The 14,685-nt window shown below is 34.7% G+C and overlaps 1 protein-coding gene across 1 annotated transcript; it reads right to left on the bottom strand.

The window, feature by feature from the left end:
* Positions 1-2,407: 2,407 nt before the first annotated feature.
* On the bottom strand, positions 2,408-3,550 carry LOC133286017 (glycine-rich protein 5-like). The gene is made up of 3 exons (XM_061483350.1): positions 3,244-3,550; positions 3,046-3,189; positions 2,408-2,643 (listed from the first exon to the last, which is right to left on the bottom strand). The coding sequence occupies exons 1-3, from the start codon at positions 3,548-3,550 to the stop codon at positions 2,408-2,410; spliced, it is 687 nt and encodes a 228-aa protein (XP_061339334.1).
* Between the last annotated feature and the right edge of the window lie 11,135 nt (positions 3,551-14,685).

Below are 14,685 nucleotides of genomic sequence, written 5' to 3'. Positions count from 1 at the left end.
TTACAAGACAAATTAAGTTAGAGATAAAGAAGAGAAAAGAAGCAAAGGAGTAGGGTAATATTTTTCATTTAGCAACCATTTCCAATACAAGTAATGTCAATATATAGGATTACAACCATGAATCTGAGAATAATGCTCCATTAGTATGATGATTATGGAATCATGAATGAGGGATAATTGCACTTTTAGTTCCAACTTTTACATAATTCAAATCATCCATATTTTATAACAAATCTCTTTATTTTAATATTTCAAGAATGTTGTGACATGTGCCCTGTACTTACATGGTATTTAATAGAATATTAACTGCAGGCAGTGAACGTAGGTGATTATTGAGCACACATTGTAACCAAGGAGAAATTTTTGAATTTCAACCGATGTTAATACTTTTAACAGCTGATGTTTAATTTATAATTAGTAGTTATTAAGTTTTAAATTTAATTCGATAATCAGTACAATTATACAATTCACATATTATAATTTAGGGATTAATGTTTTTCATGTTGTAGAAGATAAAATTATCTCCTACACACATAAAAGTGTGTGGAACTCATGTGGGGCCATATAAAGGAAAAAGAGAGGGAAAAAAAAGGTCTCACACACTTTTATATATACACTTTTATATATAAGTAAGAGATAAAATTATCTCATATAATATGAGAAACACTAATCCCTATATTTTAATTATGTTGAGTATAAAAAACAAATTTTTGTACCTAATTAAGGTCTTCAAGATTAACCAAGTTTTTTTTGATTAACCAAGATTAACCAATAAAACAAGTAGTGGATTCAAATTACTTAACCTAGCAGAAGTCAGAAACAATTCGACCAGCAGCTTTCAATCCCTTTGATATATAGGTGATATAGTCGTATATCATTAAGAGCTATCAACAAATCATGCTGACAGCAAGAGACAGCTCAGTCTCACATCTTTATTGGGGCTTCAATAATTCAAACAATTGTCTGATGCTTGAGTGGCACCACCAAAGTCCTCTTCTCATTTATTTTCACTTTGAATTTTTCTAATAACTTATTAAAGTACGAATACATTCAAAAGGATAATGTCATATGGCAACTCAGTTTTACAGTTAAAATTATATCATTTATATTTAATAGAAAACTATTTTATAATTAGTTGAATAAACTGAATCAACTAATTAAATTATAATCACATAGAAAATAAGAAAAATGTACACATAGTTTTGGTTAAAGCATAAAATTATGGGTTTTCGTTTTATCCTTTAACATAACACAACAAAATTTCCTACACTCACAACATTTTGTGGGGCCCACACTTTTTAAAACAAAAAAATAAATAAAAAATTAAGGCACGCAAAACGAATCTCTAGCTATAACATTACACAATTACTTTTCCTACAACATAACTCTTATAAAACCCTAAAATTATATACAACCAGTAGTCTCCCATTAGTGTCTGCTAGCCACCATGTTGCCCCACAAAATATGAGTTTGAAAACTATTACATTTCATACAAAATGTGAATTGACCATTGGTTATAGACAAAGATTAACACACAAGGAATTTTACCCTAACAAAAGTCACATCTGCGACTTCAGCTTATAGCATTTTGGCTAATTTTGCTATCCGATTTCGATGGCATCGCATTTCTGAAAGTTCACTCTATATATATATATATATATATGTATGATGATGATGCCCCTTCGATTCACCACAGATTCCAACTAAGGTCAATCCAGTTGTCCAATTAATCAAAATACATACTATACAAGTCAACAAACCATATTATGCCTTGGTATATATAACTGAGTAAAGGTCTCTTTTTATTTCTTCACCCTTTTTATTGATGTTAATTTGGTCTTGCAACATAAATGCGCGGTATATTAATTAGCAGTTGGTATGCAATAAATGAGAGAGCATAATTATAGAACCCTCATATACTGTCGCTCATAAGCCATGCATGATGCATTAAATTTTGGTAATGTCATGTGAGCAAGCTTGCACTTATTAGGTGTAACTAATGCACATCCAAACATGCAGTTAGTTGGCTTGTTGAACCAGAGTACTCTGTTTAATTCTGTTTAATACTTCTAAAACTAGAATAACTCGATCGATCATGTTTAATTCTGTTTATATCCACAGAAGTTTCTAGATCATATCACATTTGGAAATGTAAATTGTCTGAAAGAAAAACAGAAGAGCAAGCTACTGATTCTTAAAAAATTAGTAGTATACGAAGACATCGATTCACATTTATAAAACTTTGTTTCTCATGCATAATACTAACACAAACACCTATAAAACATAACATCTGATACAAGAGAAGCAACCTTTATGGTTAAGTAAAAACCATAGGCGCAGACAGTTTGTCAACATAATTATAGAAAGTAAAACAATTTGAATGACTCTTAATTAATATCCACATTGCCTACTGGCCGCCACCAGCTCCACCACCAAATCCAGCACCAGCGCCAACACCAAAGCCGCCACCTCCACCAAATCCACCCCCTCCACCTCCGCCTACTCCACCACCAACGCCTCCCCCTTTTCCAAACCCACCGCCAGCTCCAAACCCTCCTCCAGCACCTGCACCACCTCCAACCCCGCCGCCGCCGCCAAACCCTCCTCCTCCGCCTGCACCACCGCCTCCACCAAGTCCACCCCCTCCACCTGCTCCACCGCCAATTCCACCCCCTGCTCCTGCACCACCACCAAGTCCACCGCCACCTCCTGCACCACCACCTAATCCTCCGCCACCTCCTGCCCCTCCGCCAATGCCACCACCAACACCATGACCTAGGCCACCACCAGCTCCTGCACCACCACCAAGTCCACCTCCCCCGCCTAGACCACCACCACCACCTGCACCCCCGCCAATGCCACCACCAACACCATGTCCCAATCCTCCTCCATGACCTAGACCACCACCCGCTCCTGCACCACCACCAAGTCCACCTCCACCTCCTAAACCACCACCACCACCTGCACCCCCGCCAATACCACCACCAGCTCCCCCGCCCCCACCGATTCCACCCCCAACACCATGACCTAAGCCTCCTCCATGACCAAGTCCGCCACCTGCACCGCCCCCAAGACCTCCACCAGCACCTCCACCTAAGCCACCGCCACCTCCCAGTCCACCACCTGCACCGCCTCCCAAACCTCCACCAGCTCCTCCACCTAAGCCACCGCCACCACCCAATCCACCACCTGCACCGCCTCCCAAACCTCCACCAGCACCTCCTCCTAACCCACCCCCACCACCACCACCAAGGCCACCTCCTCCTCCTAAACCTCCCCCAGCACCTCCACCAAAGCCACCACCTAGACCACCTCCTCCTCCCAAACCTCCACCACCACCAAAGCCACCCCCACCGCCAATCCCACCACCTCCAAACCTTCCATGCCTAAACCCTCTCTTGAACCCTAATCCACCCCCTAACAAGTGCGGTGGATGAATCAAATGCTTGTCATCCTCAACTTTGCTAACATCAGCCACTACCAAGGAACCAGTGGCAAGTAGAATGCAGAACGCAAACACAACCACAATGCCATTCAAAAGAACTTTCATCGTAAGATCAGATAAAGAGACGAAAGAAGAAGAAGAAAGTTCAGTGAGCTTGTAACTGAATGCGTATTGGTGCAAAGAAGGAGTGAGAGTGAGGTAATATATACTGAAAGAGCAGTAGGAAGTTTCGCTCAAATCACTCAACTGTCACCCTTGAGGGAGTAAATGAGGCTCAGCTGTCATTGGCTGAGTGATTTAATTCTTCAACTGTCCTCCTCTCCTACACACGCACACTGAAATGAAGTCACTGTTTCGTTATTACATAACAGAGTTTTGACCACTGGGGCTGGGGTGCTGCTTTTTATTCTCCTTATTTCTTGGTATTGATCTTCATACCTTATCAGCATTATCTAATATTCTTGTCGACAATCGTTCATAAAAGGTGTGCGTGCGGATCTTAAAAATTGTGTTAGATTGTTCATTCCCCATATTAATCTTATTATGCATTGGGGTTTAGTGAGCCTCTGTGATCTTTATTAATGGCTTGCTCTGATACGCATTAATGTTTCAACCAAACAGCGTCCTCTCAATATTGGAAACCTCTGTACGCAACTCTCTCTCTCTCTCTCTAAGGACAGATACAACGCGTCCATAATAACAAGCAGAAAGAGGGGGTAGATTTGCATTATGATAGTTAACGAGGTTTTGATTTACGTGTTTAAATTCTCTTATAATTTTTTAGTTAGAAACTACTTATAAGTTAAAGTTAAAAAAAAACTTAAAAAAAAAAAGTTAAAAGCTGTTTAGAAATTACATAAAAATTTAGCTTAAAAATTACTAAAAAGCACATATTTCAAAAAAATTATTTCTCTCTATCTTTATCACTCTTCATTAAAAAAACACACAATTCAAGAAAAATAGATAAGAACTAGAAAAAACTCTTATTTTCAGTGCCTGTTTGGATCCTCTTTTTTTTAAGCTACAAGCTACTTATAAGCATAAGCTAGGCCAAACAGGTTTTGGGAAAAGCTCTTATAACAAAAAGCTCTTTTTTTTATAATGAAGAAAAAAGCTGAAAATTAAAAGCTCCTAGGAGGAGCTTTTTTTTAAGCTCTTATCTGTTTTTCTTGAATTGTGTGCTTTTTTTTTAAAATAAAGAGTGATAAAGATAGAAAGAGATAATTTTCTTGAAATATGTGTTTTTAAGTAATTTTTAAGTTAAAACTTTTATGTAATTTCCAAACAGCTTTTAGCTTATTTTTTTAAGCTCTTTTTTTTAGCTTTAGCTTATAAGTAGCTTCTAGCTTAAAAATAAGAGGATCCAAACAGGCTCTCATTATAAAAAAAGAACTTTTCGTTATAAGAGTTTTTTCCAAAACCTGTTTGACCTAGCTTATGCTGATAAGTAGCTTAAAAAAGAGAGGAATCAAACAGACACGTACATATCCGAATAAGCAATATAGTAAATTTAACTCCAAATGCTTTCATTGTTACTTTGTAAATTTAACTAAGAAAAGGCGTTCCATATACTAATTTTTCGATTGAGTATGAGTAGTGCTTAGATGTAATGATTTGTTCACAGTGTTTTTTCCATTTTCTTAACTTATCAACTCGTTGATTACTTGGTTACTAATTTAGGACAACCTCACCCCAAGGTAGGAGAGTCCAAACTCATGTTTCTAATGTAAGATTCCAAGTCTCCTACCTTATATTGAATTGTAACATCCCATCACAATTTGCAGCCTCGTGCCCACACGACTACACGAGTTGGTTTGCGCTAATTTTTTACTAGTCCTGGCGAACACTTCAAAGTCAACGTCACCAACCGCATCATTCAATTGCAACAGGGAGATATAGTGAAATACTCTAATATCAATTGATACGAACCTTGGAAGTCAACGTCACCTCCCATTTTGCCTACCTTTGCCTACCCCTCTCATTGTCGTTCGATTACGATCTAATTCAACGGTCTGTATTTGCGAAATAAAATAAACATTTTTTCCCTTTCTTTCTTCTCACTTTCTCCCAGACCCTTTCTCTCGTCCTCTAGGTCATACCTATTTTTTTTCCTTCATCCATGGTGTCTACCGCCGATATTTTAATTGTCATATTAGGTGACAATTAGATTTCCCTTAAAATAGAGAGCAAAATAAAAGTGAATGATGCACAAAAGCATTTTTAATTATTTTCTCATGGAAGAAACGAAGCTTTAGGTTTTTGTTATTCACCGCAGGCTACACGTTTGCTGGTTCCCGTAACATCATCCAATTCTAAACATGCACACAATAATAAAACCAAGAAAAACTAAAGGTGAAATATTGTTTAATGGTAGAACTAAATTCATGTTGCATACTCGCACGCCTTGAGCGCGAAAACAAAGCTCTTGCATTCCATTTCAACGTGCTCTCTAAGCATTCGAACAAAATTGGGCTTTACAATAGCCTCTGATCATGGTGTTCCACATGTAAGTATTGGGTTCCTCGATTTGGTCAAAAAGAATTTGGGCATATCGAATGTCTCTGGTATAGCGCAGAGGAGAGGAAGAGAGAAAAGGTGTGAGAGGAAATGAAGAGAAAGAAAGGGGGAAATGGTTTATTTTATTTCGCAAATATAAATCGTTGGGTTAGATCGTAATCGAACGATAATGAAAGGGGTAGGCAAATTGGGAGTAGGCAGAATAACTTATCCCTAATGTGATGTCATCTTTTTTTATACATAATGTGATATAATCTAATAGAAAAGACAAAACCTTAATTCTTATTTATATTAAATAGGAAATTAAATTTATAAATAGATTTTGAAATATAATAAAATATATAAATTAATATTATGATATAACCTAAATGCATTAAACTATTTGTAAATTATTATATATAAGATATTGAGTGAGGTTATACTTACAACAATTTTTTCCTTACAACCACTTACCACCACTTTTATTACCATCCTATCAAAATTAAATCAATGACTCTCATTTTGATTTTAGAGTTATTGATTTGATTTTGATCGAACGGTAATAAAAATGGTTGTAAGAAAAAAATAGTTATAAATATAACATCTTCCTAAGATATTTTATAGATGTTCTAACATATTAATAACATTTTCAAAAGAATTTAATGTCTCTCATGTTGTAGGAGATAAAATTATCTCATACACACACATAAAAATATGTAAGACCTATATTTTTTTTTCTCTCTTTTCTAGACACAACCTCACATAGGCCCCACACTTTAATAAATATATGAAATGATTTTATGTCCTACGTTATGAAAAATATCAAACCCTTCTCATAAAAAAGTTTAACTAAAACCTTTTGGGAGGAACACCAATATCATCCAATACGTATTCTCGAAAGATATTCTAATCGGTCAATCGGTGAGATTTTTTCCTATTTTAATAATGTATAATTTTGGATTTGAGTAAATTTTTTAATTTTATTGTAATTGATAATTTTATCGTTATTATTTTAATTAATAATTTATAGGAAAATAAAAGTAATGATTCTTTTGTTGAGTAGATAAGATCAACGATTTTTTCTTTCAATGGTGTATAATATTGGATTTGAGCAAACTTTAATTTTTATTGTTGAAATTGACAATTTTATCTATTGTTTTAATAAGATATTAAACAAATGTACTCTAAGAAATTCATATTAATAAAATTATTAATACGAATTCAATTTTATTATCATTTTAATTTTTTCTAAACATGAAAATTATTTATTTATAAATCAGTTCATATCCCATTTTTTGTAATAAGTATCAAACATGAGAACGATATTTTGAATCAAATCAAGTTAAACAATTTTCATTTCAATGATTACAAACAAAATGAGGGAAATTCCTGAGATTTCTTTTCTTTTCTTCCTTTCTTTATTTTTTCTTTTTCAAGTTAAAAGTATCTCCCATAAAAATTACTAAATATTGCAGCACAGTAACATATTAGAAAATCGTACTACCATATGTAATTATAAAATATACCTAAATTCCATGGATCCCAAATATTTTTTCGAACTGCCATGTCGTTGAGTAATCTAGCTACTACGAACGAACATGTGGCGCACTTTCAGTGGCTTGAAAAGCCTGACTGGACCAAAGTCACTACATGGTGTAGCGACTTTGGTATGAATGTGACATGTCGGCACTGATTTAGCCAGAGTCGCTACAACATTTAGCGAATTAGGCTTCCTTGCACCAAAGTCGCTAAGCAAGCGACTTTCGCCCACTAATCTGCTCCTCCCAGCCATGGCAAGCCTATAGGGGGCAGGTGCATCTAGAAATTGCCAAGAAATGGGCCAAAGTTGCTATAATTGGTAGCTACTTTGGTCTTCTGGTAGTAATACAAATCTGCTTGCATACATACCAAAATATTTTAGTGTTGTCGGTGTTATATTCATTTGAGATCAAAAAGTTTTTCATATCTGGTATTATCTTCATTTATCAGTGGTAGCTACTTTGGTCCTCTGGTTGTAATATAAAGCCACTTGAATACAAACCAAAATATTTCAGTGTTCTTGGCGTTATTTTCATTTGTGATCATAAAGTTTTCCATCTCCGATATTTATCTTCATTTGTTAGTGGTAGCTACTTTGGTCCTTTGGTTTGTAATATAAAGCCACTTGCTTACATACAAAAATATTTTAATGTTCTCGGTGTTATTTTCATTTGTGATTAGAAAGTTTTCTATCTCCAGTATTTTCTTCATTTGTCAATGGTTACATACTGAAATTTCAACTTATTTTGTATTATTTCCTTTTTCCTCTGGTTTCATATTATAATTTTTTGTTTCTCCCATGTTATTTTTCTTTCTACATCCTAAATTTTTTAGTTCTCTCATATTACTTTCCTTTCTTGTTTGGGTACATATTTAATTTTTTCTCCGTGTTATTTTCCTGGCTCTATTATTTTTCTCTTAAATATTTGTTTGAATTTTTTCAAAATGAGTGACGAAAATAATTCAATAATAGCTATTATATATTATAATGGGAGGAGATATTTTAGACCTACGGGTCAAGTATTTTAAGGAGACACAAAAATGTTTAGTATGAACTGTCGATGTAGTTTTCATGATCTGAAAAAGATAATATACAAGAAGTTAAGATTACAATGGGGCCAATCTATGTCTCGGTTGACAATGACATGCGCCTCCCGTAACGAGAGTTGGGTTGCTGTGGAGATTGTTCAGGATGAAGATGTCACACTAGTAGTAGATGCATTTCAAAATGATCGAGACTTGACATTTATTGAACTGTATATGGAAGTAGACTTTGGTTGACAGTCTAGCAGTCAACATTCCCTCCCTTCCATTAACTCCATCGACATTAAAAGAGAACCGTTTGTGAATCCTGAAAATAGGTATGTGTCACCCCCACCACCACCACTGCCACCAATGCCATTTGAAATGCTTCCAACCCAAGATAAATATGTTACGACGTGACGTACAGACAGCTCCAACGAAGAAATGGATGAAGGTTTAATTCCAAATAGTGACTCATCCAACATTGACGCCTAGGGCGATTTTGATTCATGTCCGTCTATCGAAGTGTGTCATCCGATTCCTTCGCCAGGCATTATTGGAATGCACGATCCGCCAGTAGCAAGTTAGTTATTATCCTTAAGAATGACATTCTTTAGCATTTATTGTTTGTTACACATGGTGATTCATTGCTAAATGTGTGAGTGTGTGTGTGCGTATGCAAAAGATGAGAGTGTTCCATTTTGGTATGGAATAAATCATTATACGCATATTAATTGGGCACACTCGGATTAGGAGTTGCTTGCAATAGAGGGAGCGCAAGTACCTAACTGGCAGATGAGTCAATAGCTATATAAGGACCAAGTGTTGTAGAATAAGCACAATGTGCAAATGGCAATAAAGCAATTTTGTATGGCGGAGTAACATACAGTCATTGTGTCAAAAAGTGATACTAAAAGATTAATCATGGTATGTGAAAATCACGACGACAGTTGTCCATGGAGGATGAGGGCACACGTAAAAAAGGAAAGCACTGGATGGGTTATCGACAAATAAGTTAACGAACATAATTGTGTTAACCTAACTCTTTCTCAAGATTACAAGCAGTTGGACTCTAATTTCATTTGTTCGATTATCCTAGGTATGTAAAATATTCGAAATTTTTTGTGTAGATTTTTTGAAAGTGTCTAACACGTAATTGTTTGACGACATGCAGAAATGATTAGAGAGGAACCGAATATTAAAATTGCTCTAATTCAAGAAAGGATAACAACAAATCATGGGTTTCATATATCATACAGGAAGGCGTGGAAGGCAAAACAAAAGGCAATTGTCAAAATATACGGGGATTGGGATAGTCTTACGCATTTCTACCAAAATGGTTGGATTACATGTTGCTATTTTCGCAAGTGATTGTTTATAACTTGTATTTTGAACGACCTTTTTATCGATAATCGACTGGATCCATCTCGAAAGGTGTTCCATAGGGTGTTTTGGACTTTCAAACAGTGTGCCGACGCCTCCAATTATTGCAAACCGGTTATTGAAATATATGTTACCCACTTATATGGGAAATATCGGGGACCCTATTAATTGCTACAACTATAGATGACAATAATTACGTTCTACCAATCACTTTCATGGTGGTTTTCGGAGAGAATTTTGATAACTGGTCATGGTTTTTAGCATTGATATAGATGCATATGATAGAAAAATAATGCATCTGTCTTATTTCTGATCGACATGCGGCCATATTGTCTGCAATCAATAATGCAACGCTAGGCTGAAACCACTGAAGCATACCATGTCTACTTTATTCGACATCTTGCCAGCAATTTCAACCACAACTTCAAGAATGCGATGTTGAAGAAGCAACTGAAGAAGTTAGGCATAATTATAGACTTATTCATCTCTTGGTTGACCACATGTGCGAAATATATCATCGAAATATGACTTTCTTGTTGTATGCAAGTTATACACCTCCCCGATTGAATTTTGATGCCGGATTATAAAAAATTAAAGAAGCTAGTCCTCAAATAGTCGCATGGATATATCACATACCAAAGGAGAAATGAAGCATCACATACGATGCAAAGGGCATAGGTTTAGTCACATGAACACTAACTTGTCAAAGTATGTTAATAAGGTCCACAAGGGTGCTAGAAACCTTCCCGTCACGTCTTGGTGCGGCTCACATATGCTCGATTGGCCCAATATTTTTTGGAGCATGTCCAAGAGGCCCGTGAAGAGATGGACGGGGGTAACCGATTCACCAAAGTACTTTGGCAAGCATATGTTACAAATCAACAAAAAGTCGCAACACATTTGAGCTCAAAAAGGCGCGATTTGAGGTGCGAGAATTGTACAACCAACGTACTTATTAGGGCAGTAAAAAGTGGTCAGTTTCATTAACTGATAAGACATGTCAATGTGGTGAATTCATTACTTTTAGGTACCCATGCAGTCATGTGATAACAGCTTGCATAGCCACAAACCATGACCCATTTCAATACATTAATCCTTCTTACAGTGTCGCGTATCAACGTCGGGTATACTCACGGCAATGGTACCTGATTGGCAATGAGGATTTCATACCACAAAGTAAGGGATCAAGTGTCATCCCAGATGTATTGATGAGACATCATAAAGCTCGGCGTAAATGTACCTGTATACAGAATGGAATGGATATCCAAGAAGGGACCATTACTCGCATGCAATGCAGTTATTGTATAGTAGTTAGCACAATAGATGTAACTATCCTTCACGCCAGCCTATGGATCGTTGAGCATTATTGTTTATGGCAATGTTAATTTTAAATTCCTTCAATTACAAAATCTTGATGTCAATGTTTGTATGTATGTTAATGAAAAGTATTGTCCTTCATGCCACCTCACATAGTGACTAATATGTTAATCATCTTGCTTTAATGATTAAAATAAACAACATAAACAGAATAAATAGTAGAACACAGTCCATAGTACATAACCAGACATCACACCATGGTATCAAAATGAAATAAATAAAGATAACAATCCATAGTACATCACCAGACATCACACCATGGTATCAAAATGAAATAAATAAAGATAACAATCCATAGTACATCACCAAACATAAACCATGGTATCAAAAAGAAATAAATAAAGATAACAGTCCATAGTACGTCACTAGCCATGCATCCATGATATCAAACATACATAAATAAAGAAAATAGTCAATGGGGTCCATGATCACCCTGGCAGAGTCTCGTGTCATGCTCATATAGTGAGAGGAGGCATCGATATCTGGCCCCTATAATAGGGTTCCTTTGTATGCCCGCATCATCGTCCACATATTGTGCAACATCGGGCAAAACCACATCATTAATGTCTCGGTCTCAACAAAGTCCGCATAGTCGTTGATTTTCTCGCAACAAAAAACTAGGTTCAACCAACCTTCTTTCAACTCTCAATTTATAGATGGCTCAATTCCTATATATTGGTTAATCACCTGGGGTGAATTTTGCTGACTACTACGACCGAAGACAACTTCACCATCCGTGGGCAAAACCCAAGATATGGTGTATGGCCTCCAAGGTGATTGTCATCTCACCCCATGGCATGTGAAATGTCTGTGTCTCAGGCCGCCAACGTTGTCGATCTGAAATAATAAGATAGCTAATGATATCGAATTATTACAATTAAACCCTATGAACTTTAACAACCAATAAGTGTACATTCACCTCGTGGTTGTGCAACCGCGCAGCCTCAAAGAAGCAACCTGTCTCATATACGACACGATCTATTCATGTATATTTTAGGGATCATATGTGCTTGCATGTCTAACATTCCATTTACGACGCTCCACGCCGTTCCACACATATGTGGATATATGTTTCTCCTACAAAGTCAGAAGAGAGTGGTCAACAAGTCCCGGGGTAATCTAGGAACGAGGAGATCCCAGAGAACCAGGATGTGTGGGGTCATTACCCTCACGAGGCGGTGAACCAGTCGGAGACTCCATCAATCTATTAAAAAAATAATTAAAAATTAATAATGCTATTTATAAGCATTATTTTACATGAAAAACAAATATGTCAACTATCTTAAATTAGAATTAAATAAAATATATACAGCAATAATATTCAATAAAATATTAATATTCCATTTATAATTTTAATTTAAAATATAAAATTAAATATTAAGTATCCTATAATTTACCTAAACTAATTCATACAAGGAAAATAATACATATCAACTAACATATGGTTTAATCCCTATACTAAGAGAAAAAAATAAATATTAAAATATCATTTATCCTACTATTTCAAGTCCCGTAATAAATTAGAATTAAATAAAATATATACAACAATAACATTCAATGAAATATTAAAATTCCATTTATAATTTTAATTTAAAATATAAAATTATAATATTAAGTATCCTATAATTTAGTTAAACTAATTCATATAAGAAAAATAATACATATCAACTTTAATTTCGTACTTCTTTTTGACATTGTTTGTCAAAAATAAATAAATAATACATATCAACTAACCCATGGTTTAATCTTATACTAAGAGAAAAAATAAAAATTGAAATATTATTTATCCTACTATTTCAAGTATCGAAATAAATCAGAATTAAATAAAACATATACAATAATAATATTCAATAAAATATTCAAATTTCATAACATTTTAATTTAAAAGATAAAATTATAATATTCCATTTCCTATAATTTACCAAACACAAGATGTGCGTGAAAGGTATTTGGCCAATAAAAACTTTTAGCATCACTATCACTGTCTACCGGAGCTTGTTTGGTGTGACGTATAAGACAAGATAGTATAAGTTTACACTATACGTTATAACATTGTCAGTTGTTTGGTGTGACTATCGTATAGTATAAGTTTATACAACAGAATCCTTTGATACATCAAAGTGATGTATAACTTAATCCGGCCTAAGGGGGAGAGATAAGGTCTGATAAGAAGTTAGTGTATTAACATCGTTGACCAGTGCAATTCTAAAAAATTAATATTGAAAATATTGAATATTTTTATTTTTATAATTTTTATGTTTTGGATACATTGATCAATAATTTTTTATAAAAATTAATATCATATGACATTTTTTGAAGAATTATATAAATTTTTTATTAAAGGATATTTTTATTAAAAATATTTATTTTTGTCCTATATAGCATTATACAGTGCATTACCAAATACTATATGATATTATCATATACAATATATTATTTTATACAATACCGTGCCAAACACTGGATAGTATTAAAATTTAATCAAGTCTTATACTCTCAGAACTTATAATATTAGACCTTATCTTATACTATACACCAAATATGCTCCTGGGAAAAGTGCTTATTAAGTTAAAAATTCGTACCCAAATTTGTTACTGCTCAATTTTATAAAAACTTGTAAGGAGCTAATCGGACTGCAAGTAGCAATAATCGAATGAATTAATGTTTAGTAATATACGAATCACACATTTTATCAAACACAAGATATGCATGAATCGTATTCGGCCAAGGCTAATTCAAATCCAGCTTTCAACAACATAATTGGCCAAAGCTAAAGCATAACAAGCTCCAACAAGATATGCATTTGGATTATAATTAACACATCTCTAACTACACCTTCATGACCGAATAAAATTAAGGAAGGAGTTGTGATGGAGGAAGGACCAAAACAGCCTGAGTACTTGAGTTAGGGAAGACACCTAAGTCGCTTGCTTATGGAGTGAAGTTGGTGCCCAGAAACCTAAGTCGCTAAATGTTGTAGCGACTCTGGTTAAATCAGTGCCCACATGTCATATTCATACCAAAGTCGTTACACTTTGATCCAATCAGGTTTTATAGGCTTTTTAAATCACTGAAAATGTGCCAGTGTTCGTTTGTAGTCGCTTCATTACTCAACGACTTCAGCATTATGACAGTTTGAAAAAATATGTGGGATATGTGATATTCAGGTATATTTTATGATAAAAGATGACATTACGGTCAATGTCCCTGAAAATACACTGACAAACATTGTCGTGTGACCTTGGCACCGGCCAAAGCGCAAAATACGTAATTAAAATAAATAAATCAATGTATTTTTTTAAAGACATAAAATTATGTCATTTTAAAGACATAAAATTGTGTTATTTTTAAATAAGAGAAAAAAGTACACAATAAAAATTATGGGAAAAAAATTGGAGTTTTTTTAATTTAAAATTTAAATA

This window comes from Gastrolobium bilobum, unplaced genomic scaffold (assembly GCF_033153095.1).
Source record: "Gastrolobium bilobum isolate Gb01-03AN ecotype WA unplaced genomic scaffold, APGP_CSIRO_Gbil_v1 utg1863, whole genome shotgun sequence".
NCBI lineage: Eukaryota > Viridiplantae > Streptophyta > Magnoliopsida > Fabales > Fabaceae > Gastrolobium > Gastrolobium bilobum.
This window is presented reverse-complemented; position numbering and strand designations above follow the sequence as displayed.

Bases quoted from the DNA above. Each gene is read 5' to 3' on its own strand.
- LOC133286017 (XM_061483350.1), bottom strand. From the start codon at position 3,550: ATGAAAGTTCTTTTGAATGGCATTGTGGTTGTGTTTGCGTTCTGCATT. The intron at 3,190-3,243 runs GTGGTGGGGGTG...GAGGCGGTGCAG, and splicing joins AGGAGGTGGCCTTGGTGGTG to GTGGTGGATTGGGTGGTGGC. The intron at 2,644-3,045 runs GTCATGGAGGAG...GAGCAGGTGGAG, and splicing joins CGGTGCAGGTGGCGGACTTG to GGGGTGGACTTGGTGGAGGC.